General features: G+C 51.6%; 1 protein-coding gene across 1 annotated transcript; it reads left to right on the forward strand.

Annotated features, from left to right (window-relative positions):
• The first annotated feature begins 4300 nt into the window (after nt 1–4300).
• Nucleotides 4301–27878, forward strand: Stx1b (syntaxin 1B). Its single transcript, XM_042666868.1, has 10 exons — nt 4301–4346; nt 15812–15886; nt 16055–16154; nt 16255–16329; nt 23367–23440; nt 23734–23842; nt 23992–24065; nt 27073–27210; nt 27322–27432; nt 27701–27878. Exons 1-10 carry the CDS (start codon nt 4317–4319, stop codon nt 27779–27781), a joined length of 867 nt encoding a protein of 288 aa, XP_042522802.1. The 5' UTR covers nt 4301–4316; the 3' UTR covers nt 27782–27878.
• Nucleotides 27879–27959: the final 81 nt, after the last annotated feature.

Genomic DNA, 27959 nt, shown 5'->3' on the forward strand with positions numbered 1-27959 from the left:
AGGGTATGGGGGCTGGGAAGGTGGCTTAGTGGTAAAGTGCTTGCCTAGCATGCATGAAGCCCTGGGTTCGATTCCTCAGTACCAATTAAACAGAAAAAGTTAGAGATAGCACTGTGGCTCAAGTGATAGAGCACTAGCCTTGAGCACAGAGAGGCTCAAGGACAGAGCCCTGAGTTCAAGTCCTGGGACTGGCAAAAGAAAAAGAAAGGAAGAAAGAAACAGGGCGGGGGGGGGGGGGGGGGAGGAGAGAAAAGAAAAAGAAAAAAATTAGGGCTCAAAGCATTCCAGGCAAATCCAGGAATAGGTGACTTACATTCGTAATCCTAGTTATTGATGAAACTGAGATCTGAGGATGAAGGTTGGAAGCCAGACTAGGCAGAAAAGTCCATGAGACTTTTTTTTTTTTTTTTTTGGTACTTTTCTTTGGGCTTGAACTCAGCCTGGGTACTGTTCCTGAGCTTTGTGACTCAATGCTAGTGCTCTACCACTTGAGCCACAGCTCCACTTCCCACTTTTTTGGTAGTTAATTGGAGATAAGAATTTATGAGGGGCTGTGAAGGTGGCTCAGTGGTAGAGCGCTCGCCTCGTATGCATGAGGCCCTGGATTCCATTCCTCAGCACCACAGAAGCAGAAAAAAGCTGGAAGTGGTGCTGTGGCTCAAGTGGTAGGGCGCTAGCCTTGAGCCAGACACTGGTGGCTCACAACTGTAATCCTACCTACTCAAGAAGCTGGCCAGTGACTCAGGGACCCCAGCCTGAGCTGAGGTTGTGTGTGTGTGTGTGTGTGTGTGTGTCGGGGGGAGACCTAAGAGACAGCTCTGGTTGAGAGAGCTGAGAGGAGAGGCCATGCATATAATAATCCTAGTTACCCAGGAGGCTGAGATCTGAGGACCACAGTTTGAGGCCAACTCTAGGCAGGAAAGTATGTGAGACTCTTATCTCCAATTTACTACTGAAAAGCCAGAAGTGGAGCTGTGGCTCAAGTGGTAGAGTACCAGCCTTGAACACAAAATATTCAGGAACAAAACCCAAGCCCTGAGTTCAAACCTTAAGACTGGTGTACACACACACACACACACACACACACACACACACACAAATTACAAACATCCGTCCCTGTGAGTCAGACATGTTCCTCAGCAGTGTGAAGCCTCAGTTTCCTCATCTGTACTTTGTGGTAGGAGGTGTAGGAGCTAATTGTGAGTCAGACCTGGTGGGTGCTCAGAACAGAGTAGCATTCTTATGCTACAAAGCGGGTCATGTAGCTTTCTGACTGTGTCAAGTGGCTGGGTGGATGGAGGTTTTTTGTCTTGAGTGTTTTTTTGGTTGTTGTTGTTTTATTTACAAGGGGAAGTGCAGTTGTAGTCATACCAGTACTGGGGCTTGAGTTCAGGGCTGTTCATTCTCTCTTGGCTTGTTTGCTCAAGGCTAGTACTCTACCACTCAAGCCACATCTCCTCTTCTGGCTTTTTGCTGACTAATTGGAGATAAGAGTCTCTAGAATTTGCCTGAGCTGGCTTTGAGCTGCGATCTTTAGATCTCAGCCTCCAAAGCCGAGGGCCGGTAGCTCACACCTATAATCCTAGCTACTCAAGAGGCTGAGATCTGAGAAGCATGGTTTAAAGCCAGCCTGGGCAGGAATGTCTGTGAGACTCTTAACTCAAATTAACCACCAGAAAACCAGAAGTGGCACTGTGGCTCAAGTGGTAGAGCCTAGGCTTGAGCTGAAGAGCACAGAAACAGCACCCAAGACCAGAGTTCAAGCCCCACAACCACCACCACCAACAACAACAAAAGAGAAGAAAATAGGTCTCAGCCTCCAGAGTGGCTAGTATTATAGGCATGAACCATTGTATCTGGCTCCTACTCGGGTCTCTGATCACGTTTAGTCCCTTTGCATTTGGTGTCCAGCCCGTAAACACAGTAGGGCTTTTTCAGAGGCAATAGATCTTGCTGGCGTGTGTAGGTCCACATGCAGGGGCTGAAAAGTGCATGTAAAGAAAGAAGGGGAGGGGCTGGGAAGGTGGCTCAGTGGTAGAGCGCTTGCCTTGCAAGCCAGAGGCCCTGGGTTCGATTCCTCAGCACCACATAAGCAAAAAGAAAAAAGCAGGAAGTGGCGCTGTGGCTCAAGTGGTAGAGTGCTAGCCTTGAGCTGAAGAGCGCCGAGGCCCAGAGTTCAGGCCCTACTACGGGACCCCAAAAAAAAAAAAAAAAGAAGAGGAGGGGGCTGGGAATGTGGCTTAGCGGCATAGCGACATAGTGTTTGCCCTAGCATGCATGAAGTCCTGGGTTTGATTCTTCAGTACCACATACACAGAAAAGGCTGGAAGTGGCGCTGTGGCTCAAATGGGAAGAGTGCTAGTCTTGAGCAAAAGAAGCTCAGGGACAGTGCCCAGGCCCTGAGTTCAAGCCTCAGGATTGAAAAGAGGAGGAGAGGAGGGAGGAGGGGGGGAAGGGGGAAGAGGAGGAAGAGGAAGAAGAAGAAATGGAAGGAAGGAAGGAAGGAGAGAAGGGAGGGAGGGAGGGAGGGAGGGAGGGAGGGAAGGATTCAGGGATAGCACTCAGGGGAGCTTGAGGGTGAAGCATGATGGGAGAGGCGGGGCCTGGGAGAAGGCTCTGGACAATACCCAGAGGCTGGCCATGGGGTCAGCAGGTAAGAGCTGGAGTGGAGGATCCACAATACTCAGAGTGTCAACATTGCCAAAAGATCTGGCCTGACCCAGATCCAGCGGATGGGTTTCCTTGAGTACTTGGCAAAAGCAGAGTCAAAGCCTAACCCACAGCGACCCAGAGCCCCCTGCCTGGGCAGGGAGAGCAGATGTGAGGCTACGATGAACAGAGGGGAAAGGTGGGGAGAAGGCAGTGGAAAAGGGTGGTAACTTGCAGCTGGGTTTTGTGTGCATACTCAAGGACTCAGCCTCGTGTTTAGCTTTTTCCCTCGAGGCTAGCTTTCTACCATTGAGCCACACCTCCACTTCTGGCTTCTTGGATTTGTCTGCCTGGGTTGGCTTTGAACCATCAAACTTCAGATCTCAGTTTCCTGAGTAGCTTGGATTACAGGCCTAAGCTTCCAGGGCCCAGGTATAAAGCATGATGGATCCCAGGGCCTGACAGGGGTTCTAAGTAGGTGTTCTACCAGCTGAGTCACATGGGGAGACTAGGATTTACTTATTTATTTATATATTTATTTTCCTGCTGGTCTTAGGGCTTGAACTCAGGTCCTTGGAGCTGTCCCCGACCACTTGAGCCACAGCTCCCTTTTTTTTTGGTGATTAATTAGAGAGAAGTCTCATGGACTTTTCCTGTCTGGGCTGGCTTTGAACCACCATCCTCAGATCTCAGCCTCCTGAATAGCTAGGATTACAGGTGGGAGCCACTGGCGCCCGTCCAAATTTCATCTTGAACAACTAGTGCCATCTCAGATGGGGGAAGGGGGGAGAGAAGTTCTCAGGAGGTGGTGAGCACCCTGTCCCTGGGGGTGAGCGAGTCAGAGCTCTGAGAGACCCTCTGCTGCGCACCCAGGTAGGCTGGGGAAGGGTGAGCCTTCTTCCCATCCCTCCCTCTTCGCGGCCAAGGCTGGGCTGATTCCTTGCATCCAAAATCCACACGGGGGAGGGGGTCGGGGTGGGGGTGGGGGGTCAGCCTTGTTGCTTCTGGAGTCTCAGCCTGGTGGGGGGGGGACCCGGGCTGGCTGGCTGAGGGGGTCCTCGGCAGGTGCACGCACCAGCACCCTGCACAGGATGCTCTGTCTCGGCCTCCCCGTCCTCCTAGGCCGGTGCTCCCCTGGGCTCGCCCCCTCAGCCCACCCCGCCCGGGGCCGGCCGGCATCGCAGGCGGCTGCTGGCCCTCCATCTCCCTCTCCGCATCTCCACCGCGGCTCGGCCCTCCCCCGCCCACTCCGGGTCTCTCCAGGCCCCTCCCCGCGCACCCCCCCTCCCTCGCCGGACTACAACCCCCAGGCGCCCCCGGCCCCCCGGCGGGCGCTGCGCATGCCCCTGCCCCCGCCCCCACCCCGCCCCCCGCCCCCCTCCCCCCTCCCTCCGCCCCCCTCCCCCGCGCTCCGGCGCCCGCATCCCTCCATCCAGCCCTGTGCCGCAGCCGCATCGCCACCGCAGCCCAGGCAGAGCCCAGCGGCCCAGGCCCCTGCCCCTGCCCGGCCCTCGACCCCCCGCCGCCCCGCCTGAGCCTCCGCGGCAGCTCCCCTCGGCGCCCCCCCCCCGGCGCCCCCAGACCCCCGGCCCCCAGCTCCGAGGTGGGAGGCAGTGAGCGGCCGCCGAGGCAGGAGGAGGACGAGGAGGAGGAGGAGCCGTCGCAGGATGAAGGATCGGACCCAGGAGCTGCGGAGTGTGAGCCCTGGGGATGGAGGAGGAGGGGGGGGCGGGACCCCAATATTTGGGGGAGCGCGTGGGGACAGAGTGATGGGGATGGTGCTGGGGCCAGGAGGGGGGGCGAAGGATGAAACGAGGCTGGGAGCCCGGGGCACCCCAAAGAGCTCCAGGCTTCTGATGTCTCCGGTGAACCTGCATTTTGGGGGCAGAGCCTGGAAGGGTTTGGAGGCCATTAAAGCACAAGGGGGCAGGGGAGGTCTTAGGGCCTGGACGTCTCATGACCCCAGGAGAGCCCTGGGTCTAGCCTGGGGATGAGAAGAGTGAATGTTAGGAGAAAATGGGGGGGGGTACCACCCCCCCAGGAGCAGATTTTGAAGAATGGTGGTGGCTACTGGGCCAGGCTAAGGAGGGGGAGTATGTAGGGGGGGACCCAGATTTGGGGAGACTATGGGGGAAGGACACAGGTTGAGAGGAGAGGCCAACACCTGGCTGTGTGTGTGTGTGTGTCTTGCAAGGAGGGGGCACCTCTCAGTGACAGGGACGGGGGACGGACTCAGGAGACTGCCTAGGGCCAGGGTCTGAGTGGAGGTGACCCCAGAGATGGGAGAAGGAAGGACAGTCCACGTACCGGGCCCTGGAGGGGGTTGTGTGACATGACTGTGTGGCTGGAGGGAAGTGGAGCAGCCAGGGGCAGGCCTGTGTGGGCCCTGGTCTGAGGCCTGAAGAGGCCCAGCTCCAGGACTGGGCCAAGCAGTGGGTGATGTCTGGGTGCCTGGGGAAGAAGACCCCCCCTCCCCCCAAGGCTGCCAAGGAAGCTACTCTATTGAGCTAGAGAATGGGGCAGGGGGGAAATGGTTTCAGGCGCTGGAGCATTTGGAGAAATGACCTGGGGGCCCAAGGAGGCAGAGGTGGCAGCCTGCTGTGGGATGGTGGCCCAGGGGTTATGCTAATGGGACTGGCCTTGTCCTGTGGCCACTGGCACTTGATGCAGTGATTGTAACCTGGGGCCTCTGGGTTGTCACTCACCACGGTGCTGCTGTTTGACAGATGAGGAAACCGAGCTTCAGAGGAGGGGAAGGGACTTCCCCAAGGTCATCAAGAAAGTCTGTATGGGGGTAGGTCAGACAGGAATCTGGGTGGTCAAGTGTGCCAAGTTGACATGGGACTCTGCTTCTTTGGCCTTTGGCTCAGAAATCTTGATACTAAGGTAAAGAACTGTCTTTGAAAGGCTCCCCCTCCCCACATCTAGGGACAGGGACCCCCCCCCCCCAACCCCAGCTTTCTGAGTGGGTCTTAGAAGCAATTGACTGCTGTTTCTGGAGAGAGACAGGTCGGCAGGTGGAAAGAGGAGGGGCTAGCAGTTCAGGGAGCGACTTGGAAGATATATTTATTTTTATTATTAAACTTTTTCTGCATTTTTGTCTGATGACAAGAATAGCAGTCACTGATATTTGGAGTGTTTAATACATATTAAATCAATTTTGATCTTCAAAACTACCTTATAAATCAAATACTCGGGTGCTTCTGTCTGATAAATAAGGAAACAGAGGCCCAGAGAGGTTAAGTAACTTAAAGCCACAAAGCTCATAAAAGATAGGATTTGAATTCTGACCAGCCAGCTCTGACATCCGCTGCCTTCCATCAGGGTTCACTTTGCAAAGCCGGTAACCACTGTGATCTCATTGGAACACCACCAAGCTCCTGGTTTGACCAGGCAGGAAGACAGCCTAGTATCTATCTCATTTTGTACTGGAGAAACTGAGGCACAGAGGGATTAAATCATTTATCCAAGGTCACACAGCTAATAAGGGAGGAAATCTGATTGGAACTTAGACACTGCCTCCTCCCCCCCCCCCCCCCCCACACACGCACACCTTGCAGCCAAAACCATTCTATGATTCTGAGATTCCCAGAGAAATGGCAAATGGGGTGGGCTGGGGTAGTGGTGGAATTGTGGTATAATTAGAGAGGGTGGGGAGGAAGGGAGGGGCTGGGGGGGGCGAGCCAGTGAGGGTTCCCTGCTCAGAGGTGAGAAAACCTGATGGCTCGGGCAGTCAGGTGGAGGAGGCAGTGCCCCCCCCCCCCCCATAAGTGCTGATGGCTTTGCTCTTAGTCATGGCTCAGGGAGACTGGATTTGGGAGGGGGCGGGCCTAGAAGAAAGGAGCTGCCTGCTTGTCAGATGCCTAGAGTGTGAGGGTCTCCCTGCCAGAGGTGGTAGGAGGTAGGAGAGGCTGGGTGGGGCCGGGGTGTGGGAAGGAAGGAGGGGGGGGTCTCTGAGATCTTGGGAGGGACAAGTGTGGGAGAGGTGGCAGCCCTGGGGCTTGATTCTCTTTCCAGCAACGGTTAGGGCTTTTCCACTTTGTTTATCATCAAGTGGTTCAGGGCACAGGTGGGCGGCAGAGACTGGGTTCAAATTCGAATTCGCCCTGCTTCCTATATGACCTTGGATAAATAGCTGGACCTGAACCTGTCTGGGCCTCCTGTGTGTTTTTGTTGTTTGTGTTTTGTAGTGCTAGGGATTAGACCCAGGGCCTGGTACGTGCTAGGTAGCTATTCTTACCACTGAGCCATCTCCTTAACTTCTTCTTCATATGTGAGCTAAGAGCAATAATAGATTGCAATGTCTAGGGTGCTCCTGGGGATTAAGAGTAGTGTCTGCTCTGGGCACCAGGGGTTCACATCTGTCATCCTAGCTACTCAAGAGGTTGAGATTTGAGGATCATGGTTCAAAGCCAGCCTGGGCAGAAAAGTCCCTGTGCTGTGGCACAAATGGTAGAGCATCAGACTTGAACACAAATAGGCTCAGGGACAGTGTTCAAGCCCCAGGACTGGCCAAAAAAAAAAGTTTCTAGCCAGACTCTATGGCTCACACTTATAATCCTAGCTACTCTAGTAGGTTATGATATGAGGATCTAGATTCCAAATCAGAGAAAGTACAATGAACCAGAAAAAAAAAAGAGCAGAAGTGGAGCTGTGGCTCAAGTAGTAGAGAATCAGCCCTGAACAGAAAAAGCAAAGGGGCAGTGCCCAGGCCCTGAATTCAAAACCCACTTTCATCAGTACACAAAAAGCTGAACTAGAGCTGGGAAGGTGGCTCAGTGGTAGAGTGCTTGCCTAGTATGCATGAAACCCTGCCTTCGATTCCTCAGCACCACGTAAACAGAAAAAGCTAGGAGTGGTACGGTGGCTCAAGTGGTAGAGCACTAGCCTTGGGCAAAAGCAGTTCAGGGACAGTGCCCAGGCCCTGAGTTCAAGCCCCAGGACTGGGGAAAAAAAAAAAAAGCTGAAATAAAACAAATAAAAGTAGTTTCTGTGCATAAAGTGCCCTGTGCCCACCTAGGCCTTGTGTTCCTAGGTGGTTTCATGTATGATTCGTATGCTTCTACTGAGCATCACATAAACTATTATTTTGGAGTTCATTGAGGGCTACAGAAAAATGTTGACTTATCCAAGGTCACACAGCGTGTCCACGGCACAGCTGGTGTCAACCAGATTTTCAGTATCTGTTTCACAACATCTTTGGTTAGTATCTGAGAGGTGCTGAGAGGTGCTGGGCTGGCCTAGGACCGGGGGGAGGGGAGGGGAGGCAATTAGGGTGGGGAGGGTCCTCAACTGCCTCAGGATCCAAGGAGGGAGCCAGGGTAGGAGAAGAGTGAGCCATGGGGGAGGAGAGGGGTGGGGGGAGCGTGAGGAAGGATGTTCTAGGGACTTGGAGGAAGGCTGGGATTCGAGGTTGAACAGAGTGGCCCAGAGTATAGACAGTGATCAGGAAACCCTTTAAATGAATTTACTTCTTCCATGTACACAGGACTTCTTCTGCCTTTTTCTTGTTGTGGAGCTGGAACTCAGGGCCTGGGCGCTGTCCCTGTGCTCTTTCGCTCAAGGCTAGCCCTCTACCACTTTGAGCTACAGCTCCACTTCCGGTTTTCAAGTGGTTCATTGGAGATAAGCGTCTCATGGACTTTCCTACCTGGCTGGCTTTGAACTATGATCCTAAGATCTCAGCCTCCTGAGTAGCTAGGATGACAGGTGTGAGCCACCGGTATTTGGCCTTTTCTGCCTTTTATGTTCATTACCTAATCTCTGCTTAAGGTTGTTTTTTTTGTTGTTGTTGTTGTTTGTTTGTTTGTTTTTGTCGGTCGTGGGGCTTGAACTCTGGGCCTGGGCGCTGTCCCTCAGCTCTTCAGCTCAAGGTGAGCGCTCTACCACTTGAGCTACAGCGCCACTTCCGGTTTTCTGGTGGTTTATTGGAGATAGGAGTCTCACGGTCTCTCCTGCCCGGGCTGGCTTTGAACCGCAATCCTCAGATCTCAGCCTCCTGAGTAGCTAGGATTACAGGCGTGAGCCACCAGCGCCCGGCTAAGGTTGTTTTTTGTTTTGTTAGTTTTTTTTTTTTTGGTCTGTTGTGGGACTTGAACTCTGGGTCTGGGTGCTCTCCCTCAGCACTTCAGCTCAAGGCAATGCTGTACCACTTGAGCCACAGCACCATTTCTGGTTTTCTGAGTGGTTTATTGGAGATAAGAGTCTCACAGACTTTCCTGCCTGGGCTGGCCTTGAACCAGGATCCTTAGATCTCAGCCTCCTGAGTAGCTAGGATTATAGGCATGAGCCACTGGTGCCCAGCTACGTTTGTTTGTTTGTTTGTTTATTTGCCAGTCCTGGGGCTTGAACTCAGGGCCTGGACACTGTCCCTAAGCTCTTTTGCTCAAGGTTAGTACTCTACAACTAGAGCCACAGCACCACTTCCAGCCTTTTCTGTTTATGTGGTACTGAGGAACCCAGGGCCTTCATGCATGCTAGGCAAGCACTCTACCACTAAGCCACATTCCCAGCTCCTGCTTAAGTTTTCTTGCACTTGCTATCCCTTTGTCTTTTTTTTTTTCTGCTTATGTGGTGCTGAGGAATCGAACCCAGGGCCTCAGGCATGCAAGGCAAACGCTCTACCACTGAGCCACCTTCCCAGCCCCTGTCCCTGTCTTGAATTCAGTTTCCCCACATGTGAGCCCCGCATTGAGCTCATGTGTTACCTCATTAGAAAGCTTGTCCCTGCCCATCCTGTGTAAAACGTCCCTGCACCTGTTCCAGTCAGCCATCTCTTCCTCTTTCCCTTCCTGCTATTCTGCATGGTCAGAAATTACCTTGTTCCTCCCCTCCCCCCTCTGTCTCCCACACTGGATCTTTGGCATGTTCCTGCAGCACCCAGAGGGAACCTGGCACAAATCACACTTGTTTGTGAGCTGAGTGAATAACTCCTGGAGAAGGGGAGAAGAGGAGGCATGGGCAGGGGCTTGAAGACAAGGGCTGGGCTGGACCATGGGAGGGAGAGGGAAGAGAGGCCCCAGCCAGGGAGACAGATGGACAGAGAGGGAGGGGCAGGGGCAGAGAGGGTTCTACCTCCTGATCAGACGGCAACCTTTGTGCCCGTGAGGAGTGTGGGTGAGCCGTGTGTGCCAGTGTGCATGGGCACTGTGTTTATACACACACATACACACCTGGTGGGCACGGGCTTTCTGTTGTGCGCACCCGTGCACAGTCTCTGTCTGACTTTCTGCCACCTGATTCCAGTCTCTCTCCACCTCTGTTCCTGTCACCTCTCACTGCCATCTGTTTCTTGGTCACTCACTTGGCGGCCCACACTGTTCCCCTCCACCATCCATTTATGTATCTATCCTTGTCTCCTCCATCTGCACATGCGCATGGGTGCGCTCACGCACACACGCACACACACGCACATACACACGCACACGCGCACACGCACACACGTGAGGGCCTCTGGTATCTATGATCTGGAAAGCCTGGGCCCTGAGAGGCCTCAGGAGGCAAGAGAGAAGCTGGAGGCCTAACTAGAGTATCTTCCATTTCCACAGAGGTTCTAGAATGTTCTCAAGAGCCTGCAAAGTCTCGAGGCAGAGAGAGCACAGTGTCTGGGTCCAAATCCATGTGCTTCCACCTTGTTAGCATCCCCACTGGCTGAATAATCCTGGGCATGTTATTTAGTCTTTCTGCATCTCCATTTCCTCAAATACCATAAGAAAATAAGAATAGCGTTGTGGCTAGGGGCCTGGTGGTTCACGCCTGTAATCCTAGTTACTCAGGGGGCACAGAGTAGCTGGGATTATAGGCGTGAGCCACCAGCATCCAGCTGTGAGATTCTTATCTTCAATTAACCACCAAAAAGGATGGAAGTGGAAGTGTGGCTCAAGTGGTAGCCAAGTAGGAGTGCAGGGCCCTGAGTTCAAGTCCCAGGACTGATAGAAAAGAAATGTAAAATCCATGCAGTGTGGCACACAACTGTGATAACCAGTTGGGGGAAGGGGTAGGAACTGTGTTGTCTTAGACCCCAGCATGGATGTGAGAAGGCCAAGACTGGACCTTCCCACCTGTAGCCCAGGACCACTATCAAGAGAAACAACTTGCCAGGCATTAGTGGCTCACACCTGTCATCCTAGCTACTCAGGAGGCTGAAGTCTGAGGATGATGGTTCAAAGCCAGCCCGGGCAGGAAAGTCCATGAGACTCTCATCACCAATGAACCACCAGAAAACCAAAAGTGGAGCTGTGGCTCAAAGTGGTAGAGCGCTAGTCTTGAGTACAAAAGCTCAGGATCTGTGCCCAGGCTCTGAGTTCAAGCCCCACAGATAAAAAAAAAACAAAGAAAAGAAAAATAGAACAACTTGAGTGTCTTTTCCTATGTTGTCTCTGGTGCCTGCAGCCCGAGTGCTTTTAGACTGCTCTGACTTCTAGAATTGGAGACTCTCCCTGTTATTTAACACATACATCTTGGAGCAATGTGACCCTTGCTGAACACTCATCTGAAAATTACCCTCTCATGGACCAGACCCCAGAGAGGACCTGAGATTTCCCTGGAGCCCCACAGGAGGTCTCTTTCAGGCTGGAAGTCCCGGCTTCCTGTCTGGGCTCTTCCTGAAAGTCCTGTTCTGATCATAGGAGCTCAAACACACTTAGGATACAACAGAGTAGACTCTGAGTTTACATTCTACCTCTGGTCCTCTTGGCCTTACATAGCCTTATATAGGTGATGCAGGTTGTATCTGAGCCTGTCTCTTTATGTGTAACAAAGTAGCAAGAGGCAATAGCCAGCCATCATGAAGTACATGTTCTCTTCACGATAATGTTAGGCATTTTTCCTGCTTTGTTTTGTGGCCTCCTGACTGCTAGGTAGGGTAGTTACATGTGGTCCAAAGACTCAGAGGAGAGAAGTCACATGATCTTCTAGCAGCTCACCAGGGGCAAATTCTTCAGCCTGTCTCTACCTCAGTTTCCCCATCCTTAAAAGGGGACTATAATAATGTCTACCCTAGGAGGTTGTTGTAAGAATTAAGTGGGTAAGCCAAGCATGGTGTCACACACCTGTAATCCCAGCACTCAATAAGCTGAGGCAGGGTAGAGGGTTTTGTGGCTTTCTTTTTTTGTGCCAATACTGGGACTTGACCTCCAGGCCTAAATGCTGTCCCTTCATTCTTTCACGCAAGGCTGCTGCTCTAGCACTTGAGCCATAACTCCATGTCTGGCTTTTTGCTGGCAAATTGAAGATGAAAGTCTCATAGACTTTCCTTCCTGGACTGGCTTTGAACTGCAATCCTCAGATCTCAACCTCTTGAGTAGCTGGGATTATAGGCATGAGCCACTGGTACCTGGCTTGAGACTAGAGGATCTTGAGTTTGAGGGTATCTAGTATATGAAGTATACATCCATCTCAACAAACCAAACACACACACATAGACAAACACGTGCGGAGTGCACAGAGCAGCAGCTCATTGTCTAAATGTCATAATTGTAATTATGTTGGCCAATGGGCCTTACAGAGTTTTAATGAAGACTAAGAGAAAACAAGAGTGTCAGACTCATGAAAGGAACTAACAAATGAAAACATTTGCTAGGCACTGGTGGCTCACGCCTGTCATCCTAGCTACTCAGGAAGCTGAGAGCTGAGGATCGGCTCAGAGCCAGCCTGGGCAGGAAAGTTCCTGAGACTCTCTTATCTCCAACGAACTACCAGAAAACCAGAAGTGGAACTGAGTTTCAAAATGGGAGAGTGCTAGCCTTGAGCAAAAAGAGCTTGGGGAGCTAGGTGCTGGTGGCTCACGCCTGTAATCCTAGCTACACAGGAGGCTGAGATCTGAGGATCGCAGTTCAAAGCCAGCCTGGGCAGGAAAAGTCCATGAGACTCTTATCTCCAATTAACACCAGAAAACCGGAAGTGGCTCTGTGACTCGAATGGTAGACACTCACCTTGAGCTAAAGAGCTCAGGGAGAGTTCCCAGGCCCCAAGTTTAAGCCCCATGACCAACAACAACAACAACAAAGTGTTTGCTAGGTTTTCCAGGCACAGAAGCCCTCCCCAGAAAAGGCTTGATCAGGAAGAGCAGGCCTGGTGTCCACAGTGTCCCAGCCTTGTTCAGTCTGGCCACTTTCCTCTGATCCTTCATCAGGGAAAGAGGGATATTACTGTTTGTTTAGCTCTCTCTCTTCCCTGAGCTGGGCTGAAGATCAGAAAGGATTATAAATGTGTTTATAAACGTGGAGGATTATTAGCTCTCCGTTCTCTTTGTAATGATACCAGAGAAATTGGACTTGGGCCTTTCTGTCTCTCTTCCCTCTTTACTCAAAGACAAGTAAATAGGTAGCCTGGAGACTCCAGAAAGAAATCTCTAGGAACAACAGGAGGGAGTGACATTAGACTTTAGGAAGGACTTCCTAAAGAGACAGAAAAGTCCCCAAGCACCTGGACCGGCGAGGGACCCCTGATCTTCATGAGGGTGGAAGGCTGGATGGGTGGGTAGTAAGGCTCAGAGGGGGTCTTCCAGGGCAGCTGGTGTTTGAGGACTGAGAATTTAGCAGCTATAGTGGGAAACTGGCCGATCTCCACGATGAATCTTGCACTCTAGAGCCTCTTTGGGCCAAGTAAGGTCTCTCTAGGGATGTTTCTGAGTTGAATGGAGATTTTAGAAGCCACAATCCTCTCAGAGGGTCCCCACAAGACCCACCAGGGCCACCAGCTGTGTTCAACAAGCAAGAAGCCTTGGGCACCAGTGTGGCTCATGCCTTTCATCCTAGCTACTCAGGAGGCTGAGATCTGAGGATCATAGTTCAAAGCCAGCCTAGCCAGGAAAGTCCATGAGACTCTTATCTCCAGTTAACTACCAGAAAGCCAGAAGTGGCCCTGTAGCTCAAGTGGTAGAGGGCTAGCCTTGAGCACAGAGAGGCTCAGAGACAGACCCCAGGCCCTGAGTTCAAGCCCCAGGACTAACAACAATAACAAAAAAGCAGCAGCAGGAAGTTCCTTTTGCAGCCAGATGTTTGGGAGTGCTTCACCCCTGAGGCTGTATGTACCCAGACTCCCCAGAGTGTCATTTGGGCAGGGCATGGATTAGAGGCTTTAGGGACCTGGAGAAGCATGGCTTCTGTGGTCTTTGCAGTTCTTCCCGGTTTTGTGGATTTCTGCTGATCCCAAGCACTCTTGACTATCCAGATTGTATGTATCTAGGTCCCATCTGACTCTGTCTAGGTTCGATCTGAGCTGTCTGAAGTCTGTCTAGCCTAGTAGAGTGTACTTTGAGCCTGTTTGATTTCTGCGCAGGCCTGTCAGGCCCGTCTGCAATCTCCTTAGGCCGAGTTGGGGCTTCTCCATTGGTGGAGCCTCAGACAGAGGCCATTTGACATCCTGAGTTGATTTTATTCATTCAGGCTCTTATAGCTAGATTCTGTCTGAGCCTGGCCAGATTCTTTCTGGAACCTGGGATTCATTCTTGTTTAAATTTCCACTGGGGCCCATTAGAGTTCCAAATGTAATTAAGGTTGATGGGGTCCAACTTTGCCTTCACACCTCAGTCCCAAGCAGAAAACGAGCGTGGGGTTAGGATAGGAAAGGCTCTGTCCCTTGCATCTTCCAATCAGCGGAGTGAACCTGCACACCCAGCCCCTCCGAGTCCCTGCTGTCCCTCTGAGTGCGTTACACATCTGTGTGTCCACGTGTCGGCGTGCAGCTCTGCTGTGGGCCTGTGTGCAGCAAACGTCAGCGTGGCAGTGTGTCTCCGTGTGGGTGTCGAGGACTATTTCTGTGCGCCTTTATGTCAGTGCTTCTGTCTGTGGCCCCGGTCTGTCTGTTGGTGGCGGTGGCGGTGTGGGTGGGTAACTCCCTTTGTGTCTGTGAGCCCCGGGGGTGGAGGGCTGAGCAGCTGCCGGCTGCAACTGGAAAACCCAAGCAAGCAGGAGTGGGTGGGTGTGCTGTTGGAAGGCGCTGGGTGAAAGCAATTGAATCCACGACTGAATCCATGAGACAAGTTGGCCGAGAAAGAGGAGTGAGGGTGGGTGGCAGGAGGAAGGCGCAGGAAGAGGGATCGGGTGCTGTCTGCTTCACTCACCCACCTTCCCTGTGCCCTGCCATTGGCTGTGAAGTGACCTTGTATAGGAGATGTAGCTGGTCAGGTGCACGAGGCCGGGGGGGGGGGGGGGGGAAGGTGGAGGGGAAAAGAAGGGGAGTCCATTGAGGCCTGAGCAGGTATTGTGGAAGCATATCAGGAAAGTTCAGGATCCAGAGACACCAGTGGATTCCAGAATCCTTCTTGGAGCTCAGAGCCAATTATTGCAAGACTGACATTTAGCTGATGGTTAAAATATTGAAATACATCCATCCTGATTGGTCAATAGCAGCTGCCCTGAATACTATCCCCTTCCAGTGAGAAGCTGTACCCATAAGGCTACACACACACACACACACACACACACGGACAGACCCCAGGCCCTGAGTTCCAAGTTCCATAGAATACTATGGTACCTAACGTTCATTCAGAATTTTGGTGCCTTCACAGCACCCCCTTCCTTTTTTTGTGGGGGGGGGGGGTTGGTTGTGGGGCCTGGGCACTGTCCACGAGCTCTTTTACTCAAGGCTAGCACTCTACCACTTTGAGCTACAGTGCCACTTCTGGTTTTTGAGTGGTTAATTGGAGGGACTTTTCTGCCTGGCTGGCTTTGAACTGTGCTTCTGAGATTTCAGCCTCTTGAAGAGCTAGGATTACCGGCATGAGCCACCAATGCCCAGCATTTGGGTCTTTCTTTTCTTTTCTTCTCTTGCCTGCCTGCCTGCCTTCCTGCTTCCTTCCTTCCTTCCTTCTTTCCTTCCTTTCTTCCTTCCTTCCTTTGTTTTGCCAGTCCTGGGCCTTGTCCCTGAGCTTCTTTTGCTCAAGGCTAAGCACCCTACCACTGGAGCCACAGTACCACATCTGGCTTTTCCTGTTTATGCAGTACTGAGGAATTGAACCCAGAGCTTCATGCATGCTAGGCAAGCACTCTACCACTAAGCCACATTCCCAGCCTGTTTAGGTCTTTCTTGAAGCCTCCTTTCTGAGCCTAAGCTGGGAGCAGCACCTGTGGTTGCATGGTAGGGAAAAGGGGAGAGACCCAGCCTCAGGGACCAGGGTGAAGATTGCTCATGGACGGATCTATCTTCCTTTATCTTCCAGGCAAAAGACAGTGATGATGAAGAGGAGGTGGTCCACGTGGACCGAGACCACTTTATGGATGAGTTCTTCGAACAGGTAATGAATCCTCAGTGCCCCACACCCAGAAACGGGCCCCTTCCCAACAGCTTCCCTTTTGCTGTGCCCCTATTTCTCCCCTGTGCCTTTGACCTTATTCCCTGAGCCCTGGAGACTCTCTGGATCTCCCCAGCACTTGGCTGGGTGTCATGGGTGGTTCCCCCCCAGGTGGAGGAGATTCGAGGCTGCATTGAGAAGCTGTCGGAAGACGTGGAGCAGGTGAAAAAACAGCATAGCGCCATCCTGGCCGCCCCCAACCCAGATGAGAGTGAGTGTTGCTTTCAGGTGTTTGGGATGGGGTGTGGGGGGAAGGTTACTGGGGTTCCACACAGACTTCTCACTCAGCCTCCTCGGCTTCTTCCCCTTAGAGACCAAACAGGAGCTGGAGGATCTTACTGCAGACATCAAAAAGACGGCCAACAAGGTCCGGTCCAAGTTGAAAGGTGAGGAGTGCAATTCTGAGCTAAGGAGGAAAAAAAAACAACCCTCTGGGAGCCAGATTCCTAAACAGTGAGAAAGCACAAAACCCAGACTTGCTGCTGCTGCTGCTGCTGCTGCTGCTCTGTGTGTGTGTGTGTGTGTGTGTGTGTGTGTGTGTGTGTGTGTGTGTGTGTGCATGCGTGCCATTCCTGGGGCTGGAACTCAAGGCCTTAGAGTCTTCTTTTTCTTTTGCCAGTCTTGGGGTGTGAACTCAGGGCCTGGGCACTGTCCCTGAGCTCTTCAGCTCAAGGCAAGTGCTCTACCACTTGAGCCACAGCACTACTTCCAGTTTTCTGGTGGTTCATTGGAGATAAGAGTCTCATGGACTTTCCTGCCCAGGCTGGCTTTGAACTGTGATCCTCAGATCTCAGCCTCCAGAGTAGCTAAGATTACAAGCGTGAGCCACTGGCACCTGGCTTCCCTGAGCTTCTTTTGCTCAAGGCTAGTACTCTACCACTTGAGCCAAAGCACCACTTCTGGCTTTTTCTATTTATGTGGTACTGTGGAATGGAACCCAGGGTTTCATGCATGCTAGGCAAGCACTCTACCACTAAGCCACATTCCCAGCCAAGACCTTACCTTGTTGCTTGGCTTTTTCATTCACAGCTAGTACTCTACTTGAGGCAAGCCTCCAGTTTTGGCTTTTTGCTGGTTAATTAGAAATAAGAGCCTTGAGAATTTCTCTACCCAGGCTTGTAAATCTCGCTCCTTAAATCTCAGCCTTGAGTAGCTAGGATTATAAGCTGTGAGCCAATGGTGCCTGGCTGCTTCTTTTTCTCCCCCAGAGCTGGGGAGGGAACTCAGGGCCTTGTACGTGCTAGACAAGCTCTCTACCAATGAACTACACCCTAGCCCTTGGGTTTTTGAAACAAGATCTCACTGTGTAGCTCATGCTAGTCTAGAACTCACAATCCTTTTGCCTAGATTTGAGTGATGGAATTATAGGCATGTACCACCATAACCCTGCTCTACATCCAGATCTTCTTTTTTTTTTTTTTTGGTCATGGGGCTTGAACTCTGGGTCTGCGTGCTGTCCCTGAACTTTTCAGCTCAAGACCAGTGCTTTACCACTTGAGCCACAGCGCCACCTCCGTTTTTCTGGTGGTTAATTGGAGATAAGTCTCACAGATTTTCCTGCCCAGGCTGGCTTTAAACCACAATCCTCAGATCTCAGCCTCCTGAGAAGTTAGGATTACAGGCGTGAGCCACTGGTGCCCGGCTATCCAGATCTTTTGTTGTTGTTGTTGTTTTTATTGTTGATATTCCAGTCCTGGGACTTGAACTCAGGGCTTGACTTGAGCTTTTTCCACTCAAGGCTGGCCCTCTATCAGTTGAGCCATAGCTCTACTTCTGGCTTTTCGTTTTTCTTTCCTTTTGCTTGTTTTTTTTTTTTGGGTCCGGTCGTGGGGCCGGAACTCTGGGCCTGGGCGCTGTCCCTCAGCTCTTCAGTTCAAGGCTAGCGTTCTACCACTTGAGCCACAGCGCCACTTCCGGCTTTTTTCTTTTTGCTTATGTGGTGCTGAGGAATCGAACCTAGGGCCTCATTCATGCAAGGCAAGCGCTCTACCACTGAGCCACCTTCCCAGCCCTCCTTTTGCTTGTTAATTAGAGAGGAGAGTGTCACAGACCTTTCTGCCTGGGCTGGCCTGAGTAGCTAGGATTACAGGCAGGCATGAGCTACCGGCACCCCTGCTTAGTCCCAGTTGTATAGAGAATGACATGACAGAGACATGAGCGAAGGAAGGTTTGCATCTGAGTGCTGTGGGTTCCATCAGGGTGAAGATCCCTTGGGAAAAGGGTCTTTGCTTTTGAAAAACAAGACTTCGCTTTTGTGAAGTCCTTATTTGTCCTGGCACCCCTCCCTCCCCGCCCCAGCATGGATGGGTTCAGAAATGCTCGCTCCTGTATCAGTACTGTCAGCTCAGGCCAGATTGGACTGTGTGGCTGACATCAGGGGCTGGCACGTTTTCAGGAGAGCCCTGCCAAGTGCTCATGTATTCACTCTAATTTAAGGACTTGGGCGCTGGTAATAACCACCTTCCCCCAAAGCATTGTGGGTCGGGAACCTCCTCGTGTGCTGGTACCCCGGGAATAACAATGCTACCGGGAGGCTAATTTGTGCACCGATCGTAATTCAGCATCTGGAGCCTTTGCCAAGGACCTACGGTGTGTGAAGCCCATCACCGCTAAGCTTTAGGGACAGGAGCTTGACATGGTGCTTGGCCCAGTGACCTTGGGCTAGGGAGACAAGGACAAAAGCCGGATGTCCTCTCAGATTCAGAGAGGCCATAGGTACCCTGCGGAGGCTGATGGGTAACAACAAGCTCCTTGCACTCAAGGTGAGTGTGTGAGATGGAAACGCTCTGTTCCGGGATCGGTGCAAATCCCAGCAGAGCAAACCCAGCCTCTACGAGCAGCCTACCCCCAGCCTGCTCATCTGTACAGTAGGGGAAATTGAAGCAATTTCAAAACTTGGTTTTTTTCTTTCTTTTTTTTAAGTTGGTTGTGGTTGTGGGGCTTGAACTGGGGGCCTTTGCACTGTCCCTGAGCTCTTTTTGCTCAAGGCTAGCACTCTAGCACTTTGAGCCAAGCTCCACTTTTGGTTTTCTGGTGGTTCATTAGAGGTAAGAGATTCAGGGACTTTCCCGCCTGGGCTGGCTTTGAACTGTGTTCCTCAGATCTCAGTCTCCTGAGTCGCTAGGATTATAGGCATCAGCTGCCAGCGCTCAGCAGCCCTTTCCTTCTTCCTGTCTCTTTCTCTTTCCCTTTTTGAGGCTGGATCTCACTATATAGCCCAAGCTGGCCTGGAACTCTCAACTCTCCAGTCTCAGCCTTTTTTTTTTTTTTTTTCCAGTCCTGGGGCTTAAACTCAGGGCCTGGGCGCTGTCCCTGAGCCTCTCTGTGCTCAAGGCTAGCATTGTACCACTTGAGCCACAGTGCTACTTCTGGCTTTTTCTGTGTATGTGGTACTGAGGAATTGAACCCAGGGCTTCATGCATGCTAGGCAAGCACTCTACCACTAGGCCACATTCCCAGTCCTCCAGTCTCAGCCTTCTGAATGCTGGGATTACAATTACAGGCTTGCACCGCCAAGCCCAGAAATACTGTTTTTTTTTTTGTTGTTGTTAACTCTTTTGTTATTGTTGTTGCTGGTGGTCATGGGGCTTGAATTCAGGGCTTGGATGCTGTCCCTGAACTTTCTTGCTCAAGGCCAAAAATGCTGCACCACTTTGAGCTACAGCACTACTTCCTGCTTTCTGTAGTTAATTGTAGATAAGTCTCATGGGCTTTCCTGCCCAGGCTGGCTTTGAACTCAACCTCCTGAGTAGCTAGGATGATAGATGTGAGCCACCAGTGCCCAGATTGTTCTGTGTGTGTGTGTGTGTGTGTGTGTGTGTGTGCGCGCGCGCGCATGCACCTGTACTACATTTTGAACTCGGGATTTGGACACTTGCTTCTAACTTTTTCACGCAAGGCTGGCACTCTACCAAATGAACTACAGTGCCACTTTCAGCTTTTTCTTTTTCTTCCAGTCCTGGGGCTTGAACTTGGGGTGTAGGCACTGTCCCTGAGCTTCTTTTGCTCAAGGCTAGCACTCTACCACTTGAGCCACAGAGCCACTTCTGGCTTTTTCTGTGTATGTGGTACTGAGGAATGGAACTCAGGGCTTCATGCATGCTAGGCAAGCACTCTACCACTAGGCCACATTGCCAGTCCCAGTAAAATCTTTTACTCCAAGTGAAATTTTACAAAGATTATATTTTTTTAAAAAGTATCGGTTGCCAGGTGCCAGTGGCTCACGCCTGTAATCCTAGCTACCCAGGAGGCTGAGATCTGAGGATCGTGGTTCAAAGCCAGCCCGGGCAGAAAAAGACTGTGAGACTCCTATCTCCAGTTAACCAACAGAAAACCGGAAGTGGCACTATGGCTGAAGCGATAGAGCGCTAGCCTTGAGCTGAAGAGCTGAGTGACAGCGCCCAAGCCCAGAGTTCAGGCCCCACGACCGACAAAAATAAATAAATAAATAAAATAAAGTTCTAATGGTTCATGCCTACCATCAAACCTACTTAGGAAGCTGAGATTTGAGGATCACCAGTCCAGGCAAATAAATGTTCAAGACACTTCCCTCCAGTTAACCACCAAAAAGCTGGAAGTGGAAGTGTACCTCAAGTGGTAAAGCACCAGCCTTGAGTGAGAAGCTGTCAGAACAAGAGGCCCGGAAGTCACGCCCATTAAAACAATAAAGTCAAGCACATAAATAAATAAATAAATTATCTAGGCACCAGTGGTTCACGCCTGTAATCCTAGCTACTCGGGAGGCTGAGATCTGAGAATCCCAGTTCAAAGCTAGCCTAGGCAGGAAAGTCCTTGAGACTCTTACCTCCAATTAGCTACCAGAAAACCAGAAGTGGTGTTGTGGCTCAAAGTAGTAGAGTGCTAGTCTTTTTTTTTTTTTTTTTGTCGGTCGTGGGGCTTGAACTCTGGGCCTGGGCGCTGTCCCTCAGCTCTTCAGCTCAAGGCGAGCGCTCTACCACTTGAGCTACAGCGCCACTTCCGGTTTTCTGGTGGTTTATTGGAGATAGGAGTCTCACGGTCTCTCCTGCCCGGGCTGGCTTTGAACCGTGATCCTCAGATCTCAGCCTCCTGGGTAGCTAGGATTACAGGCGTGAGCCACCAGCGCCCGGCTGAGTGCTAGTCTTAAGTGAAAAAGCTCAAAGACAGTGCGCAGGCCCTGAGTTCAACTATGATATACATACATACCTGCGTGCATACATACACACACACACACACACACACACACACACACACACACACACACACACAAGAAGCTGACCGTTCAGATGTCCAGAAAAAGAGAAAACCAGCTGGATGCCAGAGGCTCAGGGCTATAATCCTAGCTACTCAGGAGGCTGAGATATGAGGATCCTGTTTTGAAGCCAGCTTAAAAAGCCAGAAATGGAACTGTGACTCAAATGGTGGAGAGAGTGAAAGAGAGAGAGAGAGAGAGAGAGAGGAGAGGCGCCTTGGCTCTTCTAGTTGGTAGCTGAACTTGACTTTGAATTGTTTTACCCATTTGAGTCTCAGTTTCTAGTCTGAAACAGGAGGTAATATCACAGAATTCTCAGGATTGTCCTGAAAAGTCTATGAAACAACATAGAAGACTCCTCCCTCCATACTTGGCCTAGCCCCACATCTGAAACAGGGCCTCAGCCAGGCCAGCACATTGAGTATTCCTTCTTAGGTATCCCTATGCTTTCCCCACATCCTCAGGCCAGAGCCGCCACTCATTAACTATGCCTGCTTTTGCTGGCAGGGGATCCTTGGGGTGTAGGCCAGCCTCATACCTCCCCACAGCAGCTGCCAGCAGCTCAGAGAAGCCATGTTCTCAGGAATAGCCTAGAGGCCCTTGGAACGGGCAGGCTGAGTGATTCATCTCTGCTGCATTTTCTGATCTAACTCTATTAGATCGTACCTCATGCTCTTTTTCAGAAAATCTGAATGGTGGTATTAGGTGTGCATGATCCAGAAGCAGGAATTCTAGTTCATCTTTTCACTTTTCCAAGACACCTTTTAGACATATGAACTTCCAGGACAAGGGATCGCTTTGCAGGCCAGGAGTTCAAGCTCCAGTATCAGCACAAACAACAACAACAAAAAAGAAGGCCCTCCTCTCTTCCCTCTCTCCAGTAGTATATGCCTATAATCCCAGTTACCCAGGAGGAGATTGGAGGACTGTGATCTGGGCCCAACCCATAGAAAACTAGAGATCCAAGCTGGGTCTGGTGGTTCATGCCTGTAATCCTAGCTACTCAGGAGGCTGAGATCTAAGGGTCACAGTTCAAAGCCAGCCCAAGCAGGAAAGTCCATGAGACTCTTATCTCCAATTAACCACCAGAAAACCAGAAGTGGCACTGTGGCTCAAGGGTAGAGCACTTGCCTTGAGCTGAAGAACTCTGGGAGAGTGCCCATGACCGACAAAAAAAAGAAAGAAAGAAAGAAAGAGAGAGAAAGAAAGAAAGAAAGAAAGAAAGAAAGAAAGAAAGAAAGAAAGAAGCCGGGCGCTGGTGACTCACGCCTCTAATCCTAGCTACTCAGGAGGCTGAGATCTGAGGATCGAGGTTCAAAGCCAGCCCAGGCAGGAAAGACCATGAGACTCCTATCTCCAATAAAACCACTAGAAAACCGGAAGTGGCGCTGTAGCTCAAGTGGTAGAATGCTAGCCTTGAGCTGAAGAGCTGAGGGACAGCGCTCAGGCCCATAGTTCAAGCCCCATGACCGACAAAAAAAAAAAAAAAGAAAGAAAGAAAGAAAGAAAAGAAAAGTAGAGATACTAGAAAAAATGAAGGATCAAGGAGTTGAGAGTGTGGCTCAAGTGGTAAATGCTTGACTGGGTTAGGTCCATAGTTCAAACCTCAATTCCCCAATACTCTCCTTTCCCCTGCCAAAAAAATTCTGCAGGGTGGATTTCTGCCCCTATTCAGTTGAAAGTTAGTGGCACATGGAATGTGGCTTAACGGCAGTGTGCTTGCCTCATATGCATGAAGCCCTGGGCTCGATTCCTCAGTACCACATACACAGAAAAAGCTGGACGTTTGGCTGTGACTCAAGTGGTAGAGTGCTAGCCTGGTCATGGACAGTGCCCAGGCCAAATTCAAGCCCAGGACTGGCAATAAATAAAAAAGAAAGAAAGAAAGAAAGAAAGAGAAAGAAAGAAAGAGAAAGAAAGAAAAAGGCATAGCTCAGGATTGGCTAATGACATGACCTCAGGCAACCTCCCCTGCTACCTGCCTGGGACCCCCCCCTCCCCAAAATACACTTGCTTGTTTATCTGCTGGCCTGGCCTTCTCCCTGCCTCCTCTACTGCCCGTCCTCTCCACACTCATGACATCTCTTCCCAGGCCCAGAGCCTGTCTCTGGGTGTCGGCCTTTCCTGTGCCCCAGACCCCTCACCCCACCTGCCCTAGGTCTCCCACCAGTCACTGCACCCTTTGTCCCACAGCGATTGAGCAAAGCATTGAACAGGAAGAGGGGCTGAACCGTTCCTCCGCGGACCTGCGCATCCGCAAGACCCAGGTAGGAGGCGAAGGCTGGACTGGGCCTGCGAAGAGATGGGAGGAGCTGGGCCTGGAGCGCTTGGGGGCGGGGCCAGACGGATAGGCGGGGCCATAACATGGGCGTGGCAAGTGGGCGTGGCCTTGTGTGGGCGGGGTTACGGTGAAGGGCGGGTTTGGGCTGTATCTTCAGGTCTCTGGCAGGTGCTGGCGTGGAATGGGCCGCATTTGTGGGGGGGCGGTAAACTAAGTCTGCCCAGCACCTCTGCCCCCTGCCCACCCCACTGTCTGTGCTCCACCACCACCCCCCCCCAGCACTCAACACTCTCCCGGAAGTTCGTGGAGGTAATGACCGAGTATAATGCGACTCAGTCCAAGTACCGAGACCGCTGCAAGGACCGGATCCAGCGGCAGCTGGAGATCAGTGCGTATACCCCTGGTCTCCTCCACCCTCCCCGGGGGCGCCTGGCCTAAAGCCGGTGGGAGAGGGGGCCCCCGGGTCCTGCCCCACCCCACCACCGCAGGCTCCCTAGTGGGCCCAGCCCCTGAGCAGGGAGTCCCTTCTCTCCACAGCCGGCAGGACCACGACCAACGAAGAGCTGGAGGACATGCTGGAGAGCGGGAAGCTGGCCATCTTCACGGACGATGTGAGCCCTCCCCCTGGGGTGGGATGGGGCCTCTTTGGGGGACTTCCTCAGGTTCAACTTGAACCTAGATCCTAGGTCTACTCTGGAATGGCCGGGCGTGGGCAGCTGGGACCGGGAAGTGGGGAATTCCATGGGATAGGGCAGGAAGTCCCCGCCCTTCGAAACAGCCGTGTGACCTTGAAAGCTGGGTGTTCTCAGCCCTCTGCCTATTTTACTCTTCCTTGCAAGCTCATTCAGTGCGCTGCCCATTTCACAGACGTGAAAAACAAGCTCCCCAAAGGTCAAATAACCTGCCAACGATTTTGAGTCCAATGTAGTTTCAGAGTCCGAATTCTGTGCAAGTGGCTCACTCCATCATCCAGCTCAGCAGGCTGAGATCTGGAGGGTCTTCATTTATAACCAGCCTGTACAGACATCCACAGGATTCTAGCTTCAGTTTATCAGAACAACTCAGGCTAGAGGTGTGCCTCAAGTGGTAGAAGTCTGCTAACGGTCCCCACCCAAGCATTCATCATTCACCATATGACTCATTTCTCTACATTTTTCAAAAAAAATATTAGTTTTGCTTGCTGGGCGCTGGTGGCTCACACTTGTAATCCTGGCTACTCAGGAGGCTGAGATCTGAGGATCATGGTTCAAAGCCAGCCCAGGCAAGAAAGTTTGTGAGACTCTAATCTCCAATAAAACCACCAGAAAAACCGGAAGTGGCACTGTGGCTCAAGAGCTCTCGCCCTGAGCTGAAGAGCTGAGGGACAGCACCCAGTCCCACAATGGATAAACACACACACACACACACACACATATATATGTTTTGCTTAAGAATTGCTCACTGCCTTGCCCTATCTTTTTCTATGTGAATGGATGGGTCTTTCTTAACCTAAGTTCTTCTCTCTCCTAACGGACTTTTGCCCTGGCCTATTCAGTTCTGTCTTTGTTTTTGCTTCTGGGGGCTTAGTGATTCTGAATAATGGTTCTAGACTAGATTTAAAGTACACACTGTGAAGCCAAACACTGGTGGCTCACACCTGTAATCCTTTACTCAAGAGGCTGAGATCTGAGGATCGTGGTTTAAAGCCAGCCCAAGCAGGAAAGTCGATGAGACTATTAATTCCAGTTAACCAACAAAAAGGGGTGGGTGAGCCAGGTGGCTCACATCTTTAATCCTAGATACTCAAGAGGCTGAGATCTGAGGATCACCGTTCAAAACCAGCCTGGGCAGGAAAGTCGGAAGTGGTGCTGTAGCTCAAGTGGTAGAGATGAAGGACAGCGCTCAGGCCCAGAGTTCAAGCCCCACAACTGACAAAAAAACAACAACACTGTGAAGCCAGGCACTAGTGAATCATACTTAAATCTTAGCTATTCAGGGGCTGAGATCTGAAGATCCAGGTCCAAAGCCAGCCTGGGCCAAATAATCCATGAGACCCTTGTTTCCTATTAACCAGCACAAGCCAGAAGTAGAGGTGTGGCTCAAGCGATGGAGCATTAGCCTTGAGCTGGCACCAAGCGTAAGCCCCAGTACTAGCACCAAAAAAAAAAGGATGTACTGTGATTGTTTAATAGATCTCAGTAAATTGCTGTTTGAATAATTGATCTTTGTTGAATTAACTTTGGTCAAATTCATCTCTGAGGAGAGGCGTCCTTCACCCTCAAATAGCTCTCTCCACGCTGTCTACGTGTAAAAATGACAGGAATCTGAATGCTGGTGGCACACCCCTGTAATCCTAACTACTCAGGAGGCTAAGATCTGAGGATCACAGTTCAAAGCCAGCCCGGGCAGGAAAGTTTGTGAGACTCCTATGTCCAATTAACCACCAAAAAGCCAGAAGTAGAGACATAGCTCTGAGCACAAAATCTCAGGGACAGTATCCAGGCCCTGAGTTCAAGCCCCAAGACCTGCCTCACAATGAAAGAAAGAAAGAAAGGAAAGAAAGAAAGGAAGAAAGGAAGGAAGAAAGGTGTCTGTGGCTCACGCCTATAATCCTAACTACTCAGGAGGCTGAAATCTGAGGATCGAGGTTCAAAGCCAGCCTGGGCAGAAAAGTCCATGAGATTCTCATCTCCAATTCACCACCAGAAAACTGGAAGTGGCGCAGTGGCTCAAGTGGTAGAGCGCTTGCCTTGAGCTAAAGAGTTGAGGACAGCTCCCAGGCCCAGGGTTCAAGCCCCACGACCGACCCCCCCCCAAAAAAAAAAAAAAAGAAAGGAAGAATGGCCCAGTGTTACATCGATTGTCAAAGGTGTGAAGCCTGTAATAATGGCGAGTCCTGGCGGCTTTAGAGTGAATAGGATGTGAATGCCTGGGTCAGGCCAGGAGTCTGGGGTCTGAGGGATCCGACTGTGAGTTGAGTGGTGATTTTTATCTCCTGCCTCATCTCATGCAGGCTCTGGGTGACTTGTGGGCACATGACCTTCTCTTCTGAGTCTCCTTAGCTTGCTCCTTTCCCACCTGCAGTGTCCCCTCCACCGCCCCGTCTGCCTCTGCCCATCTCTCTGTCCTGAGCTTCCCTGGTGTGTGTGCTAGCTGTCCTGGGGCAGACAGAGGTGGTGGGTTCCCGCCAAGTTTCATTTCCTGTAATTTAGCAAACTTCCCTTTATTACCAGGCGTTCTTCCAAACTGGTATGATTTTTTTTTTCTTTTTGCCAGTCCTGGGGCTTGAACTCAGGGCCTGGGCATGGTCCCTGAGCTTCTTTATGCTCAAGGCTAGCACTCTACCACTTGAGCCACATCATCACGTCCAGCTTTTTCTGTGTATATGGTACTGAGAAGTCGAACCCAGTGCATGCTAAGCAAACACTACCACTAAGCCACATTCCCAGCCTCCTGTGATTTTTCACTATAGCACTTGAGATGGACCCTGCTAGGGTCTTGAATTTTCTATTGGGGGAGGGAGGGGCAAACGGAGTCCTAGAGTGGTTCCAAATTTTGCTAGGAAAGGACACCAGGATTTGAATCCGGACACACTGACGGCTGAAGACACAGCCCTTACTCTCTGCTTCATCATCCTAGATCAAAATGGACTCCCAGATGACAAAGCAGGCCCTAAATGAGATCGAGACGAGACACAATGAGATCATCAAACTGGAAACCAGCATCCGAGAGCTGCACGACATGTTTGTGGACATGGCGATGCTCGTGGAAAGCCAGGTACGTGGGCTCTGCCACTCCACGGCGGGGGGGGGGGGGGGGGGGCGCGACCAACCCCATCCAGCCTCCATCAGACTGCCAGATCTAGGCCTCATGCACCTCTGTCTCCAGGGAGAGATGATTGACCGTATCGAGTACAACGTGGAACATTCCGTGGACTATGTAGAGCGAGCCGTGTCTGACACCAAGAAAGCTGTGAAATATCAGAGCAAGGCCCGGAGGGTGAGCAGGGGGTACTCTCATGGCCGGATGGGGTTTGGGGGCCAGCCAGGAAGACGGTGGGCGGGGCTGGGAGTAGGCCAGGGCTGCGGTGGTGATACAGTTGGGAGCAGGCCTTATCTCTGCCTCTGACTCTGTTTTTCTGTTTTCCCTCCCTTCTTTTTTTCTTACACCCCACACCCCTATCTCTCCCCATCTGTTGGTCTGTCGGTTTGTCTTGCCCTCTCTCTCCATCACTCTGTCTCTGTCTCATCTCTCTTTCTGTCTGCAGAAGAAAATCATGATCATCATTTGCTGTGTGGTGCTGGGGGTGGTCTTGGCGTCATCCATTGGGGGGACGCTGGGCTTGTAGTCCCCCTGCCCTTCTCTCTCCCAGATCCTCCCCCCTTCATATCGGGAGCAATACCCCCCCCACCTTCCCACTCCATCCCCCTGCTCCAAGCTCTCCCTGAAAACAGACCCAGGCAGCCCCACCCCCCTCCACTCCCCAGGCAGACCTCCCCTGCCATGGACTGTCCCCCACCCCACCC

The sequence above is a fragment of the Dipodomys spectabilis genome, unplaced genomic scaffold (assembly GCF_019054845.1).
Source record: "Dipodomys spectabilis isolate Male_0828 unplaced genomic scaffold, ASM1905484v1 ptg000366l, whole genome shotgun sequence".
Classification (NCBI taxonomy): Eukaryota; Metazoa; Chordata; class Mammalia; order Rodentia; family Heteromyidae; genus Dipodomys; species Dipodomys spectabilis.

Coding starts and splice junctions, on each gene's coding strand:
- Stx1b (XM_042666868.1), top strand. CDS start 4,317: ATGAAGGATCGGACCCAGGAGCTGCGGAGT. Junction 15,887..16,054: donor TGGATGAGTTCTTCGAACAG/GTAATGAATCCT, acceptor GTTCCCCCCCAG/GTGGAGGAGATTCGAGGCTG. Junction 16,330..23,366: donor GGTCCGGTCCAAGTTGAAAG/GTGAGGAGTGCA, acceptor TTTGTCCCACAG/CGATTGAGCAAAGCATTGAA.